General features: G+C 36.2%; 3 protein-coding genes across 5 annotated transcripts in view; all 3 read right to left on the bottom strand.

Moving 5' to 3' along the window:
- The window catches only part of LOC133530999 (heterogeneous nuclear ribonucleoprotein L), a 695,759-nt gene that overhangs the window by 294,813 nt on the left and 384,249 nt on the right, over positions 1 to 16,697 (bottom strand). The window lies entirely within an intron of this gene.
- On the bottom strand, positions 5,674 to 7,647 carry LOC133530938 (oxidoreductase UcpA-like). Its single transcript, XM_061868997.1, has one exon. The coding sequence runs from the start codon at positions 7,490 to 7,492 to the stop codon at positions 6,734 to 6,736; it is 759 nt and encodes a 252-aa protein (XP_061724981.1). The 5' UTR covers positions 7,493 to 7,647; the 3' UTR covers positions 5,674 to 6,733.
- Positions 11,696 to 15,082, bottom strand: LOC133530937 (oxidoreductase UcpA-like). The gene has a single exon (XM_061868996.1). The coding sequence runs from the start codon at positions 13,637 to 13,639 to the stop codon at positions 12,881 to 12,883; it is 759 nt and encodes a 252-aa protein (XP_061724980.1). The 5' UTR covers positions 13,640 to 15,082; the 3' UTR covers positions 11,696 to 12,880.

The following is a 16,697-nucleotide window of genomic DNA, read 5'->3' as shown; positions in this document are numbered from 1 at the left end:
ATTGGTGATTAGTATCAAAATTAGTAAAACGAGCGCGACAGAATTATGGTCGTAAAAGTTTCAGTTTGGATATGATTAAAAAAAACATAAAGACAAAGCTAACGAAGCAGAAAAAGCCAAATCAAGTGTCTATTCAAAATATAGTCAGTCGTTAAAGTTTCAAGGCGTGGAATAAAAATATTAGCGCTGAACAAAAACATGTTCAATTAAGGGCGTCCGCTAGCTGGCAAATATTATACTGATATATTCATCATCATCATAACAGCCTTTTATTGCCCACTGCTGAGCATATGCTTCTCTTCCAGTACGCAACTTATCCCGGTCCTGAGCCAAACTCATGCAGAAGTGACCCGCAATCTTCCGGATGTCGTCCACCCAACGAGCCAACAGACGCCAGGCATACACTTCAATTCATTTCAGGCACTTCATTGATATATTGCTATGATATAATACAAAATATTGTTTAATGACACAAATATTTGTAAGGCGAAAATATACTGTACGATATGAGAATGAGGATGACTCACGGCCCGATCCGAAGAAAGAGATAGGATAACGATAAGTTCTGGTTTAGATAAGTTCTCATTTAGATATCGTTTATATGTCGTATAATTGACAGAAGCAGCTCGATTCGAGCAACCAATGTCAATTTGACGTTAGAAATATCGTAGACAGATCTTATTGGGATCACAGCGGAATCGAAATAAACGTCAATTTTGACATGACGTTTAGTTATCGTTCTTTTAAAGATCTTTCCAACGTGTCTTTATCATTCTTGGAACCGGGCCGTATGTCTTTAATTTTAATGTTAATGTCGACTACGTAACTCACTAGTCTTACCGTGCTATGAAAACTCCGAAGCCTGATTACAAGATAACAATAAAATAATAACTTCAAAAAAAGTAAGTCATCCAATCAAATTCCCTTTAATCATCCCCCACTCGAGATCTCGTCAAACCTTATATACTTATTACTAGCGTCATATTATATAGACTGCGTCGTAGGGACGAAACCTCAAGTGGCACTTGCAACAAGGCACCTCGGCCACGATCAAAGAGTGCCAAAAGTGCCGAAGAGTGCCGTAAGTGCCTAAAGACGTTGGAGTGCAGAGGAGTGGGACAGGTATTTCGGATTGGGATGCGGTATAATACAAGGATATTTTAAATAGAAATAAACAGGTAGCTTTACTGATTTTAAAGCGTGTAGAGAGCTTACTTGTGTTGAGTTTTAACTTACGCGTGTTGCGATGGTGTATGTTGTCTAAGTACCCACAACACAAGCCTTATTGAGCTTACTGTGGGACTCTTTTTTTTTTCATTTAAATATTTAAATTTGCATGATATTGTCCTATAATATATTAAAAAAGGTACTAAGACATTCTGACATAGTAGGTATCAATAAGTCGCAAATTCGCAATATTGATCTTGAGCTCAATTATGGTAAATCATAAACTATGAAAAAAGGTGGATTATTAACAAGTCTGTTTTATTATCTAGCCGCTCAGACGAAAAAACTTGCCTAGTAAATATGATTATAGAATAAATATGTTTATAAAAATTCAAAATATGTTTATAGAATGGAATAGGAGACCTTTTTACATGCCTCTGGGCGGCTAGACGTTATGAAATTAGATTTCTAGGCGTTAATAATCTTAGCTTAAAAAATACACCAGAGATCATGTAATCAGACATTTTATTACATCTTCATTTATTTGACTTTCTTCCTCCAGGTTCAAGCAAAGGACATCTACCAAGAATCTTAAAAAAAACACATTTCTATTTTTAAACATGGATCTAATTATCCGTAAAACGATTGCTGTTGTCCTCTCCCACGACATTAACTTCAAACGAGACAAAACAATATTTATTCAGACAATTACGTCTGTATAAACGTCGTATATATTTGTAGTGATTTTGAAAAAAATAACTTTGAGTTGACGTTTTAAGGTTGATTTTTCAACGGCAGTGGTAGCAGAAAGAAACAATTTATCAATTAGGGTTGTAAAACTGGAAATGTTTAGAAGAAACAAAATGTTCCACGTTTTTGCATAAAATATTGGCAACAAAAACAGTGCTTGAATTTTTGATGATTGTTAACTAAAGGACGAAAAGTACCCATTTCTGTTGAGGTAGTTTGGCGTTCGAACCTAGCGAGCGCGCCAATAACCCGAGATTGAAATGGTCCCTTTCACCCGAGTTAAACGCTCTACTTTTCATTACGAATAAGAGGAAAATAAAATAAATGTGCATTTCAAAAACACGGCTACGTGTAAACTTCACTAGTATTTCTTGAGGGTACTTTCAATTAATTTAGGTAAAAATATCGTTATTTATGGAATGGAGAGTTAACTATAAGAATGGAAACTGTGCAACAAATCCATTTAATACCAAAATTTTGATTGCTTCTCGTAATAAATAAAAACGTACTTGGAAAGTACAGTGCTCTTGAGCACAAACGTATCATTTTCTGCACACTTTTTAGAACAACAACGGCCCACTTTCAGAGTATGATAAATGAAAAAAAAGTACCTGCGTACCACAAAACAGTAAATTTCCATAAACAAATGCAGTTTTCTCATTAGAATCAAATACCGAGGGGACGAAATTAAAACTCATTTTCCAATTGCACCCCAAAATCCAATAAACTTTACAGATAACGAATTAAGTAGCAATAATAACTCCGCAATCTCTACAGTAATTCCTCATTTAGAATTCCTTTTAAGTTCCTAACGGTAAAGTCCCCTCCCCTTGCCTCCCACCGCTCTGCACAAAACGCCCCCCATTTCCTTGCATTAAAACTCTCACAATGCCATCATTTTCATGCAAATGACCAAAAGTTGCTTTTAAAATTCTTAGCTTGAATCGTTCTTGCGTGGGGGCTTGAAAAGATTTTTCCGGGTGAAAAGTGTAAAAGTGTAACAGTCACGTGAAGAGTACCAGGAAAAGCTTTAACATAAAAACACGTAACGCGGCTTCGATATAATATAAGTAGGAACAATACATACCTACTTGTAAGAGTCGAGTGTGTTTAATAATTACTTTATCAATATTATCAAAAAAAGCTCTGGAATCAATCACATAATTCTGGAATGCCCCATTAGATTGTCCCATTTAAGATACTGTTAGAAGAAGCAGGCGCTTACCTGGGAAGGCGAAAATTCTAACTTAGTGTTTCTTTTTATACCTGATGTATTTGTATATATGCTATACAATAAATAAATATAAGAAGTTCTGAGTGGTCAGATTACAGATGTCAGATATGTAAGAAAATAAAATATATCATAATTTAAGGGTATTTCGGCTATATTTTTTTTTTGGTTTAACTACTTAGACATCGAAATCTACAGTAAAATTGGTTATACGGCCTCACTCTGGTGAGGTGGTGTTTTTAAGGTGAGATGGCGTTGTTGCTGTTTCATATTCACAATGAATCAGAACTTGACACATATGTGACCGCGGCAGGAAAAACGACGCACTTTGTCGCTAGTCACAAGGGCGAGATTTGCTTGTATCTTTATACGAATAACCTGACAAGGCGTTCTTATGGCAAGCGACAAAGTGGCACCTTTTTTAATACTTGTTTATGTCTTCTGTAGTTCTAAGCTTAGACTTAACTCTCTTAAGGATAAACTTTTTATCAATTCTAGCCCGTACTTTGCTCATCCGGTTTGTAATGTCATCATGATATGGCAGTTTTTATTTCTCGTGATGTCATTTACACGTGACTCACGCAATATAGTGTAATATTACATAATACAAACAAAATCTAGCTCAAAAGTTGCTTAATATCCATAAATGTGGAGCAATTTTGAAGCTAGATTTTGGTTTGTATTGTATGTATATGGAATAAGGTTTTACAAGACACTAAAAAATAATATAGATAATTCATAATACCAAGAATTTACTCAAAATAAACCATAATTGATAAAACGTTTATTTGGTGTAATATATGTATATTTATTGCATTTATCTTCAAAAGTGAGCCATATGTAAAAAATTAAAAAACAGCAATCTCAGTCAGACATAAGATTGCAGTTACATTTTTGTAAAGAAATCCCACAGTAAAGGATTCTACATCTTACGGCATTAATATAAAGTCCAGATTCATAAAAAAAGGTGTATCCAATTCAGATGATAGTAAACAAAAGCCGTTCGTTTTTCATCAACGCATTCGCACGCTTTTGTACGTTTTAGTTTTTCTTTTCAATTTTGTTGGATTGTATTTTTTTAAACAATTCATTGTTGGACAGCGCGGCATCGTCCTCAATGTCCATCAGCTTTAGAGCACTGTTCATTTGTTATATTCGCATTGTTGGATTGTTTGCTAACACATGAGGTGACACAGGCATATTACCTTTTTTTATGATAGAGGTAAACGAGCAGACGGATCACCTGGTAAGCGATTACCCCGCCCATGGACACCTGAAACACCTACTCGTAAACGGGCCGAGTTTTATTTTGATGTCGTGTTTTTTCGTCGAATTTTGATAAAATTTGGTGGACAAATTGGCTACGTGCGAAGTGCATGGTGGGGGTAAGTAAAGCGATCCCAGCGCATAAGGTGGTAAAAATTAGAACTAACTGCGGATAGAGTCTTTAACATTTCTTACAAGTTATATGCCTATATATATGCCTATGTTATAGTTATATGTTATGTGTCTATGTTTATGGCTCGAAATAAAACTTTAATTTACAGTACATATGGGGCTACTTTATAGCACTAGTGCGAAAAGTAGCATATTACGTTACTGTGTCGAACATTTAAAGGGCCATATGTACTGTAAAACGTTGTACGATACATGTGCGAATAGGTAATTCGCAACTCGTGTCGATTTAAAACACTCCCTTCGGTCGTGTTTTAATTTATCGCCACTCGTTTCGAATTTCCTATTTTTCGCACTTGTATCGTAATGTACTATTACGATTACTCCTGAAATATTCATTTAAATTGTATGGTGTGTGTGGCAAATGCCACATATTATGTCATCTTTTTCTAGAAGTTATAGTATAGAAAGAAATGAATGGGTATAGTATGTTATCCTTAAATAATAGACATTCAACATTACGCACTTTTTTGTAGACCCATGAAAGAGAGACAACCCCACCATACATTGTGTTGTTATAGCTCAAACGGATTAGGCAGCGTTTTCGAGTAAAGCTCCTAGTCAGCGTGATTTTTACCGACAACATCGTTATATTTCAACCAATTTACACAAAACCTTAACAAGTTATATGCCTAAACCTTCCTCAAGAATCACTCTATTGATAGATGAAAGTCAGCATCAAGCATCAAATACTCGTAATTAGTGACGGCAAAAGTGGCCAGATATATCAGTAGGTACACACACTGCCATATTTCTAAATAGGGTTACAACAAAGGTGTATTACGATATATTTGGGCACTTTAGCCATCACTATAGCTGACTGAACTACACTACTTTGTTCTAAATTTGGTTCCTCCTTATGTAGTACTAATGATGATATGCAAAATGAATATTACAAAATTTTGTTTCACAATTAATCTTTTATTTATGTCTTTTATGTAATTGGCAAATCATGCCCAACACATGAAATTCAAATACTACATCCATTACATTCCGACTATTAGTAACTTGGGATTACAATTAAAGGTACATTTAACACGTACCTGCAACGAAGAATAAGAAAAAAAACATTCGCACGCAAACATTTATTAGAAAAAACTTGTTCACTCGCACATAATAACCAAGCAGTTAAACCAGATAAGATTTATGCGCAAGGTTGTTATGATAAATGAATGCAACACTTAAATCAAGACGGAAAACGTTTTCAAGAAATAACGTTGTAGGTATTCCATTCAGAAATATTCATATACAAACAAAAATCAATACTTCGCATGCGAAAGAAAACGGATACACTTTTTTTAAAGTTTCCTTACCTGTTTACATTTCTCGTAACTATAAATTTAAAATTACTAAGTAAAATATCGCGTTTATATGTTGCTTGATTATTTGTAAAAAACAAAATACTTGAGATGAAATTAGGTACAACTCACACATCCAAGCTTCCTTTTAATTCTATTAATATTATGCTACTCAGTCAAATATCTTTTTATTTGTTTGATAAGTTTTATCTTGCTATTAATTAGAAATTTTATTTTTCTTAAGTCCGAGATATGATAAAAGGATGCTGATGGCTTCTTTTGGTAATTTTCATTTATTTTCCGTCCAACTCTCTTAATTTGGTCTTCTCAGCATCATGAAAAGCAAAGAGTTTCGCTGTGGTCTCTCCTATTGTTCCTGAGCTAATCATAATTCGCCCGTCACTAGTTTGGCACCATAATTGTTTATCGTTATAAAAAAACATCCATTCTACTAACGCGTTCATCGACTACGAGTACAACTGGAATATCGCAACATTGAATATAAGTAATATCTTGTTTTTGATAACACTTTAGTAATTTGTTTAATACCTTCAGTCGTGGATTTACCAAATCGTGTGGTTTATTACGTGTAGGTATCACTTTGTCGAAATACGTAAGATTATTAATTTAATGCGAACTTTTCTGTTAGATAGTCAGTTATCGAAAATATTAAAAGTCAGCCAATAAACAATAACACCATCTTTGAGAATTAAACAATTTTCTTTAAAAAAAAGCCTAGACTATAGACAAATATTCTTCAATATATCAAATTTCTTCAAAACACAAGTACAGCAATATACATATAAAACCACAAATAGAATCTTAAGTTATCTTACGCCACAGATGCACCTCCATCTACCACAAGATTAGCTGCATTTAAATTAGGGAACATATCACTAGCAGCTAGCAAAACCATTTTAGCCACTTCATCTGGTTCTATAATTTGTCTGCTTGGAACCATCCCGGCTAAAGCCTCGTACATATCATTTACTTCATCATCATCTATATTAATGTTTTTCAATATATTCGTTCTAGTCACACCCGGTCTTACTGCATTCATTTTAACTCCTTCCGGTGCTAATTCTACTGCGCTGACCTTTGTAAATCTTTCTAACGCTTCGGCGATCATGCTGGCTGTCACAAAACCTGGTCGTGCCCGGATAGGAGCTGAGAACACATTCACTATATGGCCTTTAGTTTTCACTATATAAGGTAAACACTTTTGAGTCAACTCGTACGGTACACGGAGATTGATTGCGAACAGGTCGTCAAAAGTTACCATGTTTGCGTCAAATAGCGAGGTTAATCCAATCTTTCCAGCACAGTTGATGAGTATATCTATTCGGCCGAAGACTTCCACAGTTTTCTGAGCGACTACAATGCAACTGTTGACTGCAGTTAAGTCTAATTGTACTGGTAGCGGTTTGATTCCTTTGGCTTCTTCACAAGCTTTGGCCACGGCTTGGAGTCTTGTTTCATCTCTGCCCACTAATGTGAGAGTAGCTCCATGAGCGGCAAACATTTTTGCAGTGACTGCTCCAATACCGGAGCTAGCTCCTGTCACTATAACGACTTTTCCCGTAAAATCCATTTGTTCATTTATATAAACACTGTAACACACACGTCTGCCTCAAACAGTCTCGTGTTTGACACTGAGAACACGTTGTGTTTACCTTATCGCGGCGATTACGTAGTGTCTATTTATGTAACTTATTATCACAGCGACACACCTAAACGAGTTTGTCAATAAGCGCAGACGCAACAAACAAGTAAATGAATGCTTTAAGTAATATGTGTAGGATTTTCCTTATGTTTATTTTTGTGTCTGTAAACATGTACCTGAAGTAGAATGATGACTAAGAACAGACGGAATGACTGTGTAATTATATAATTACATATCTTTTTTAATATTCAAACAATTTTTATGTATGTATATCACTTTATTGCACATAAACAGGTTAACATAAAACAGACAAAACTATGACAAACATTTGATGACGTTTAAATATATTTCATTTCAAAGACTGTCTTGTTCATCAAAAATATATTATAAACTTTAAATAGCGGTAAACAACAGGCGGCCTTATCGCGAGGAAGAGATATCTCAAACTATCTCTGGAAAAATATCATTGAAATAAGTGGGGCAAATCTTAACTGAATACTTATTATTATTATTATTATTTGGAGCCTGTCGTGTCCCACTGCTGGGCAAAGGCCTCCCCCCAATCTCTCCACTGGTCTCTGTCGAGTGCTATGTCTGGCCACTCCTTCAAGAAGGAGTCCAGTTCATCCCGCCATCGCCGGTGAGGTCTGCCAGATCCCCGATTCGAGTTTTCGGGCTCCCACTCTGTAGTGACTTTGCCCCACAACTCATTCGGCATTCGGCAGACGTGACCAGCCCAATCCCATTTTAGCTTGGCCGCTTTCCGAGCTACATCGATGATTTGTGTCTTGGAGCGCAGCGTGGTGTTTCGGACTCGATCCACCAATTTGACACCTAATATGCTACGCTCCATAGCTCGTTGGCAAACTCCGAGTTTGGACTTCTGAGCTTTAGTCAAAGACCAAGTCTGTGCCCCGTAGGTTAGAACTGGGAGTATGCACATGTCCATGAGCTTCCGTTTGAGATATATCGGAAGATTACCTTTCATCAGGTGTTTCATGGACCAATAGCTCCTCCAGGCGTTTTCAATCCGTCTTTCGACCTCTTTTTCCTGACGCGCCTGGAAGGAGACTAATTGGCCCAAATAAATATACTCATGGACATATGCAATGTGTTCTGAATACTTATCAGCCAAAAATAGAAACGTTTAGAACCAAAACAGATTTTCATGAAAAATAAAAGTAATCTACGAATACAGAATGGTTTATTTTGTGTTCGTAATTACATTTAGCATAGGTAGGTAATAACGAAACCTCGTATGTAAATTGCATCTTGAAAGTGCCCTTGTGGCCTTTTTGCTAAATTAATGTTAGAATTTGAGTTGTAGATCTATAATTTGTAAGTACTTTGCGTATTTTGACGGGACATGTTGCTAATTTAATGAACACAATGATTAGTATGTAAGGTAACCTAAATTAGTAAGGTAACATACATACTAAATAAAATCAATATTGGTTCCACCTTTATGGATACCTATGGGTATGGGCCTATGAAGCCGATGGTTCCGGGTTCAAATCCTGGTATATGGTAAATTATTTGTGTGATGAGTACGGGTATCTAGGGACACGGTAGTGCCCCCGCCAAGACAAGCCTAGTGAAGCGCAAGGGCACTACCCACGTTTTCTTGAAGCGCTTCGTCGTTTTTTTGACCCCTCATAACTTGGGTTTGGATTATACCAGATTAACAAAATACTCGATATATGATGAATAGACTGATTAAACACAGAAAGTTTCAATTATATAGCTCTTATACTTAAGATTTTGTCAGTGACTCATTCACTCACGAATGACATCAAAACTCTTAACTTCCTGAAGTCCTAGAAAGCTGAAATTTGGCATGTAAGCTAGTATTAGTACACAAACAACATTAAAAAATTCTAAAACTTGGAACTTTTACTCCCCAACCCCTTAAACTTTTGGGAATGAAAGTTTGTATGAGACTTCCGCATAATTTGATGATTATATTTATAAAGGTACTCCTTGAATAATAAAATACGTATTTCAGGATTTTTAGTAAATCACACCCCATCCTGCAAATTAGAGGATGGAAGATTGTCATAAGCAACTTACAAAAGAAGTAAAATCCCACCAAAAACATTTTCATTGTAAAAATTGTAAAAGTTTCATGTAAAATGTTGCCGAGACGAAACTGTAAGGCTCGCTCTGTCAAAAACTTATCAGATCTCTTGTAGAGCGACTTATTAACTTTACAAGCCCTAACTCTACACCATAGTCAAAATATGTCGCCTGGCCGTTTCGCTACCGTCACATGGGCGTAAGGTGAAAAATTCACTAATAATTACTGTTTAAAAGAGGTCGACAGACGGACCGAGAACGCATGGAAGAGCTATTGGTCTATGAAAAACCTCATGAAGGGAGACCTACCTCTGTCACTCAAACGTAGGCTCATGGACATGTGCATACTTCCAGTCCTCACTTACGGTGCTCAGACTTGGTCTTTGACAGAAGCTCAGAAGTCCAAACTCGGGGTTTGCCAGAGAGCCATGGAGCGCAACATATTAGGTGTTAAACTAAGGGATCGCATCCGGAACACCACGCTGCGCTCTAAAACTCAGATTATAGATGTAGCTCGAAAAGTGGCCAAGTTAAAGTGGGACTGGGCTGGGCATGTCTGCCGCATGCCGAATGACTTGTGGGCCAAGATAACCACGGATTGGGTGCCCCACGAGTCAAACCGGGGATCTGGCAGACCTCGTCGGCGATGGCGGGATAACTTAGACTCCTTTTTGAGGGACTGGTCGGTCGTAGCTCAAAACCGGGATGAGTAGAAGAAGAGGGGGGAGGCCTTTGCCCAGCAGTGGGACACAATGGGTTCGTTATAATAATATAATATAATAATTACTGTTTTGTTATAGGCTCCTACAATTAAATAGTTTATGTAACGAAACGGCCAAGCCACATATTTTGACTAACGTGTAGAGTTTCTGAAGTTAGGACTTGTAGAAGTTGTAGAGTTAGAAGCTTGACTCTACATGAGATCTGATAACTTTGACAGTGCGAGCCTTATGGGTTCAATGGCAACATATTGAATGAAAATGTTTTTGGTGGAATTAAGTTTGTTCCTGAGTCATAGATGTTTTGTTTCCTATGTATTTACGTATTTATATATATCGTTGTCTAAGTATCCACGACACAAGCCTTATTGAACGTACTGTAGAACTTATTTAGTCGGTTTGTGTAATACTGTTCTATAATATTTATTTATTTTATTAATATGAAATTAGATGTAATGTCCAATCATCATCATCGAGTATTTCTTAATTGATTATTGATATCTGTTGCGTAAGTTAGTAAATACCAGTTTCTTGACATTTATAACCAAATTATGCAATTATATATAATTCTGCTTTCCATTGTCTCATAAGTAATTAAAACTATTTTAAAAGCAAGTTGTACTTTCACAATTAGCGTTCAATTATACAAACTGCGAGTACAATTATGTAAACATTAAAATATCAATTTGTTTATGGTATGTAGAATTAAAACTAGACTTTATTTAAAACAAAGCTATTATTATTTATTAACTAGAGAGATAATGACAAAAATAATAAATACATACAGATACAAAAGTCAGCCTAAAAAATATATAGGCCAATGAAGGATGGCAAACCAAAAAAAAATGAAAAAATTACTTAAGTCACACGAACTCGCTACCAAAACACCACACCCATAAAAATTAAATTTACACTCTTATTTTATAACGAAATGCTTCAATTACATGTAAGATGCATGAAAATTCACACAATATGTGTGTCTTGGTTAGGTACTAGTTTACGTTGCTAAATAATGTTATACAAAGAAAATAAAGGGAGTAGAAGTTTTTCGAACTAATGTTACTTAGTACATGTTACAATTTTTAGTAACAAAAACTAGTACCAGACTTACACGCGGTCGCGTGTTCAGCCAAGTTCAAAGAAAAAGGAAGTGGCGACGCAACCGTGTGTAATATTACACGAAACATTTCGAGCTACTTTTGACACTTTCACAACTTGAAACCTATTCAACACATACATGAAATTTGGCACATTTATTCAACTCAACAAAATTTCATAAACGTAGTTCAAACAATTATTGATAAATTAACATTTATAGTAAAAACAGGCATTCATACACTTTTTTATTATTTAATTCTTTGACACTTGGAGAGCCATTACACCTCCAAAGCTTATTAATGTCATTATTATTGTGTATTATTATTTTTCTCAGACCGTCGGGACCTTATACATATCCAAACTTAATGTATTAACCGTGGAGACTATACGTCTCTGTAATATTGTATTATATACTTGACTTGGTACATACTTGTTATGTATTCTGTAGCATTTGTTTATGAGACTGCTAGCTTAACAGTCCAGACGCGATTTATTAATTTAGTATAAATTTTATTTTTACACTTGAAGAAACTTTACACCTCCAAATCTTATTCGTATTAGTACTCTGACATTGGGGACCTTTTCCATCTCCAGATTTAATGTATTTTTAACCATAGACACTATACATCTCTATTGTATTGTAGTAATTATTTATTTTAAGATTATTATAATGTAATGTTTACCCAGGTATTTTCATATAACTATATGATGTTACTATAAATGTTGTATTGACTTTTAAAAGAGCCCTTGAGGCCTAATTGCAAGAAAAATTTAGAATTTAGAATTTTTGAGGCAATTTTGTGACTGACTGACTTATATATAGATCAAAAACCCATCCAATAACCGAATCCACTTCCAGATGACCTACAAACTTGGAATTAGACATCAAGGTAGACTATTAAGCGTATACAAAGGAAAAATCTGAAACCTGAATTTTTTTAACAATTGACCGAGCGTTAGCAAAGGTCTCCTTTTCAGCTTGGGCAAAACTACTTTCATGATTTATATGTAGTGTAGTAATTTCTTTACAAAAAGTAATGATATCTCAGGGATGTATTTGGGTGCCAAGTTCTGTGCTGAGTAGAAAACCCTGAAATTTTAAAGGATTTGTCTTGGCTAGTTGTTTGGTTTGTTTGTAAAAACTAGCCACCCTTGGCACCCATATTATAGATCTTAATTCTTTTGTCGGTGAGTCAACAACGACACATATTCTTAATATTGAACTTGGCTCTCATTTCACATTTATGTTTTTGTTGGGTATCAACGTTACTTGAATGTTCACGTCACTTAACATGTTATTTCAAAATGTCAGAGTAACTTCGATTGTATGACAGCGGCTAGGTTCGTGGGAGGCTTAAAACTAGTTCAAATAACACTCATATCTCAGAATACAAAAAAATGACAAGTCACAATTAAAATAATTTTAAAACTGCGAAGCGGAACCATCTACTATCATCTGCGCAGAGTTCAAATTAGGCAACGTGTCACTGGCGGTAAAAACCACCATCCTAGCGATCTCCTCCGGCTCTATAACCTTCCTGGTGGGCAAAACTTCAGCTATCAGCTCGTAAGTATCATCCATGATTTCATCATCCACGTTCAAATTCTTCAGAAAATTCGTTCTTGTATAGCCTGGTCTTACAGCGTTCATTCTCACTCCTTCTGCTGCTAGTTCCAAAGCACTTGACTTCGTGAATCTTTCTAAGGCATCTCTAATCATATTAGCTGGTAGGAAGCCAGGTCGCACTCGCATAGGCGCACTGAACACGTTCACAATGTTACCCTTCGTTTTGAGTAGATGCGGTAAACATTGCTGAGTCAAATTGTATGGCACTCGAAGATTAAGCGCGATTAGGTCATCGAAAATTTCCATGGAGTTATCAAAGAGCGATGTACAGCATAACTTTCCAGCGCAGTTGACTAACACGTTTATCTTTCCAAACGTATCCACAGTCTTTTTTACTAATTTTTCACAGCTACCAGGTTCGGTTAGATCCAAGAGTATGCATAAAGGTTTATTCCCTTTAGCTTCTTCGCAGGCCTTGGCCGTTGTAAGTAGTCTTTCCTCGTTTCTTCCAACGATGGATAGAAGAGCGTTGTGAGCAGCGAAGAGTTTAGCGGAGGCAGCACCAATCCCAGAACTGGCGCCAGTAACAATGACAACTTTTCCGGTAAAATCCATGGCGCGTCAGTCTCGGTTCGCACTTCGCGTATCACTACATTTTTGTAAACAAAAGGTTACCAAGCACATTCTTCCTTAACGACCAGTTCATTAATTATACTTGGTAAACGTGTACTGTCCAATGCAATAATTGTCATAAACGGTGTGCTGATTTGCGGTAATGTAAATGAGTAGGATTGACATACAAACGGATTTAAATGATATGCCGTGTAATTACGATATTATTGTAGCTACGTTTTTTGTCCACTCATGATGACAAAAAGGCCTGTTATGTAAATAAACCGACAGATTAAGGCACGTTATGTTTACATAACCACTTCATAGGATTATAAATGCATAGCTTCATAAGGATACTCACACATAGTAAATTCTACGGGGAAAAAAGATTAAACGTTTTTGCTCTACAAAATCCTCAGTAACAACAAATTTTCGTTCCTCAAATGATCCGCCGGGGCGTAATTTGATAAAACATAATAGCAGGAAGCGGATCGGCAAATCTGTCAATAAATTGTGGGAGAGCTGTCATCGGAGCCGTGCTGTCATTCACAACGAGACAAATATCGTTAGACCGACCAGTATAAATCTAAGCTCCCTAACATATGCATATTCAATTGAGCATGTTAACATGATTTACTTACAAGTTAGTACTACCTATAGCCGCGAACCCATGGATGCAAAAGAAGGCACACGGGAGCCCTTAGTTTTGGCCTTCGATAAGGAGCGCGATATAGGATGGAGATAGCAAGTGAGCTGAAATCCTAGAATGGTACTCGGGTCAAAAGCACCGCCGAATGCGTCCTGCCTCTCTCTATCGTTAAACTGTGGCTATTTTTAAGAGGTTATTTTGGTTAGCTAGTCCTGGTTCAAGACTGCATGAAGCGGATTTGTGTCATATTAAATAAGTATGTAATGTAACGTGACAATACCAAATTAGTTTTAGTCCCAAAAGTCAGATATCTTTTACTAAAAGAACCGTCTGAAATAAGTGGTAGACCTTATTGTATTGTTATAAAATACCGTCGTGTACAAAACGTTTCGTGAACACAACATCCGATCGGGTGTTTGTAATGGATCCTGATTTATTGCAAGCTACAGTGCTTGGCATTAATTCCCAAGCCATATATAAATTCACCAGTATAAGAGTGACCCCCAGTTCACTCATAGCTACTACGGCTCTCAAGGTCACGTTATAACTTGAATAAGTGCAAGGACTATTGTAGCAATAAGAATAGTGGGACCTGGGAATACGAGATATGACACGGTGCGAATGCAGGGGAGAGATTTTGGTGGAAATATTGGCAGGAGGAAGTAATGCAATGCAAATACTTATTTTTCCTCGTAAAGGAGATATTATAAGGCTTATCTACTTAACTAAGAGAAATATAGCTCTGTTATACAGGATGTCCCAAGACTATGGGACATTAAGGGAAAGTACCTTAAATATCGTAGATAGGATATTTTGCTGAAAGAAGACTTTATTTTATTTTTAAAAGTAAGTACATACAAAAATTGAAAATTGCTTCCTTTTTCTGAGAATTAAACCGAATCTTGAAATTTTAATCAAAAATGTTACTGTATTCATTTGTTTTGCGATATCATATTTCTGAGATGACTTATTTTTTATGCATTCTTTCAATTGGCATGATAAAAATACAGGCTGTTTTTTTTTCACATTTGAGTCGGTTCGATTTCCAGACAAAGTAACTTTTTTTTTATCTTTGAATACAGTATTACTCAGGTTTGAAAATAAAATAAAGTCTCCTTTTAGCAAAATATCCTGTCTTATATTTAAGGTACTTTCCCTTGATGTCCCATAGTCTTGGGACGTCCTGTATAGCAACGTGTAAATGTCTCTATACGTTATGCATTGCCTTGCAAAAGATGGATGGGAAAATTCTTTGATGTAAAAAATAAGTCAAAAACTTTCAAGCAATCGGCCGTTTTCCTATGAATATATGTTGAATGAAAGTGTACTTAAAGTTGTATGATGAAAGCTAATGCTTTTAGGAAACCGAACAACTCATAGGAAATAGAAAGCTTGTAAGGATTTAGTAATAAAATTAAGCTTTTTAGTACACATACTTTATGATGTCCACAGGAAAGACGTTGTCTTTACAAAAAAAATATTCAAATACCTACAGACCTTACTTACTTAATCCGTTGGCTCAGCTACCCAAAATGAGACCTTGCCTCCGACACAAGACAGCGCCACTTTTCTCGGTCCTGTGCAACTTCTCGCCAATTGTTAACTCAAAGATCTATAATATAACTTAATTTCAATGGAGTAAGTAAGCTATTTCCATCGAATAATACAAATAAAAGTCTTAATCTCGAGATAGTTACCGGACTCCTTTTCATTGCGGACATCGGTTTCCTGCAGATTTACAGAGTTAGCACACAGCTATCTAACCGAACGTCCCGTTAGGAATTGGCCAACTCTCAAATCTAGATCTTTTTACTCGTACCTACAGTCTAGGTGGTATTACGAGGAGCTTTGTTTTCAGTAAGAAAACAAAGGGCCTACCCCGAACACCGAAGGTTGCAAATTGCGGGCATAGATTTCTCTGTCGCTTTAATAACACCTTAATTGGCAATATATATAGTCCTCCACATCGATTTCGATGACGGCGACCTCGTCAGCAGTCAAGGGTTTTTTCCTCTTATGAGCTCTTATGTGGCTGCCCAGGCCAAACACCCTTTCATATTCACAACAGCAGAGTTAAACGGCGTTGTTGTACGTATACACGTAGGAGGGCTTAGTTCTTTCCTTGGGTATAGTTGGCTGGTTGCGTAGTTGGTTGGGTGGTTGGTTGGTTGAGTTGCGTGGTTGTTTGAGGATTAACCGCCTCGCGACATTAGACTTATTTATGTAGAGGAATTACAAAGTACAGCGAGCTGCAAAATTAAATGGATACAATTCATTCATAAAGTGGCCATTCATTTTTGGAACTCTTACATGCGCATTTTCTATGTACACAAATAAAAACTTGACTTTGCACTTCGACTTGTACCTTGCGATTACAGCGTTTACTTTTATTAGATAACCGCTTTTTGGTCA

The sequence above is a fragment of the Cydia pomonella genome, chromosome 24 (assembly GCF_033807575.1).
Source record: "Cydia pomonella isolate Wapato2018A chromosome 24, ilCydPomo1, whole genome shotgun sequence".
NCBI classification, from domain to species: Eukaryota; Metazoa; Arthropoda; class Insecta; order Lepidoptera; family Tortricidae; genus Cydia; species Cydia pomonella.
This window is presented reverse-complemented; position numbering and strand designations above follow the sequence as displayed.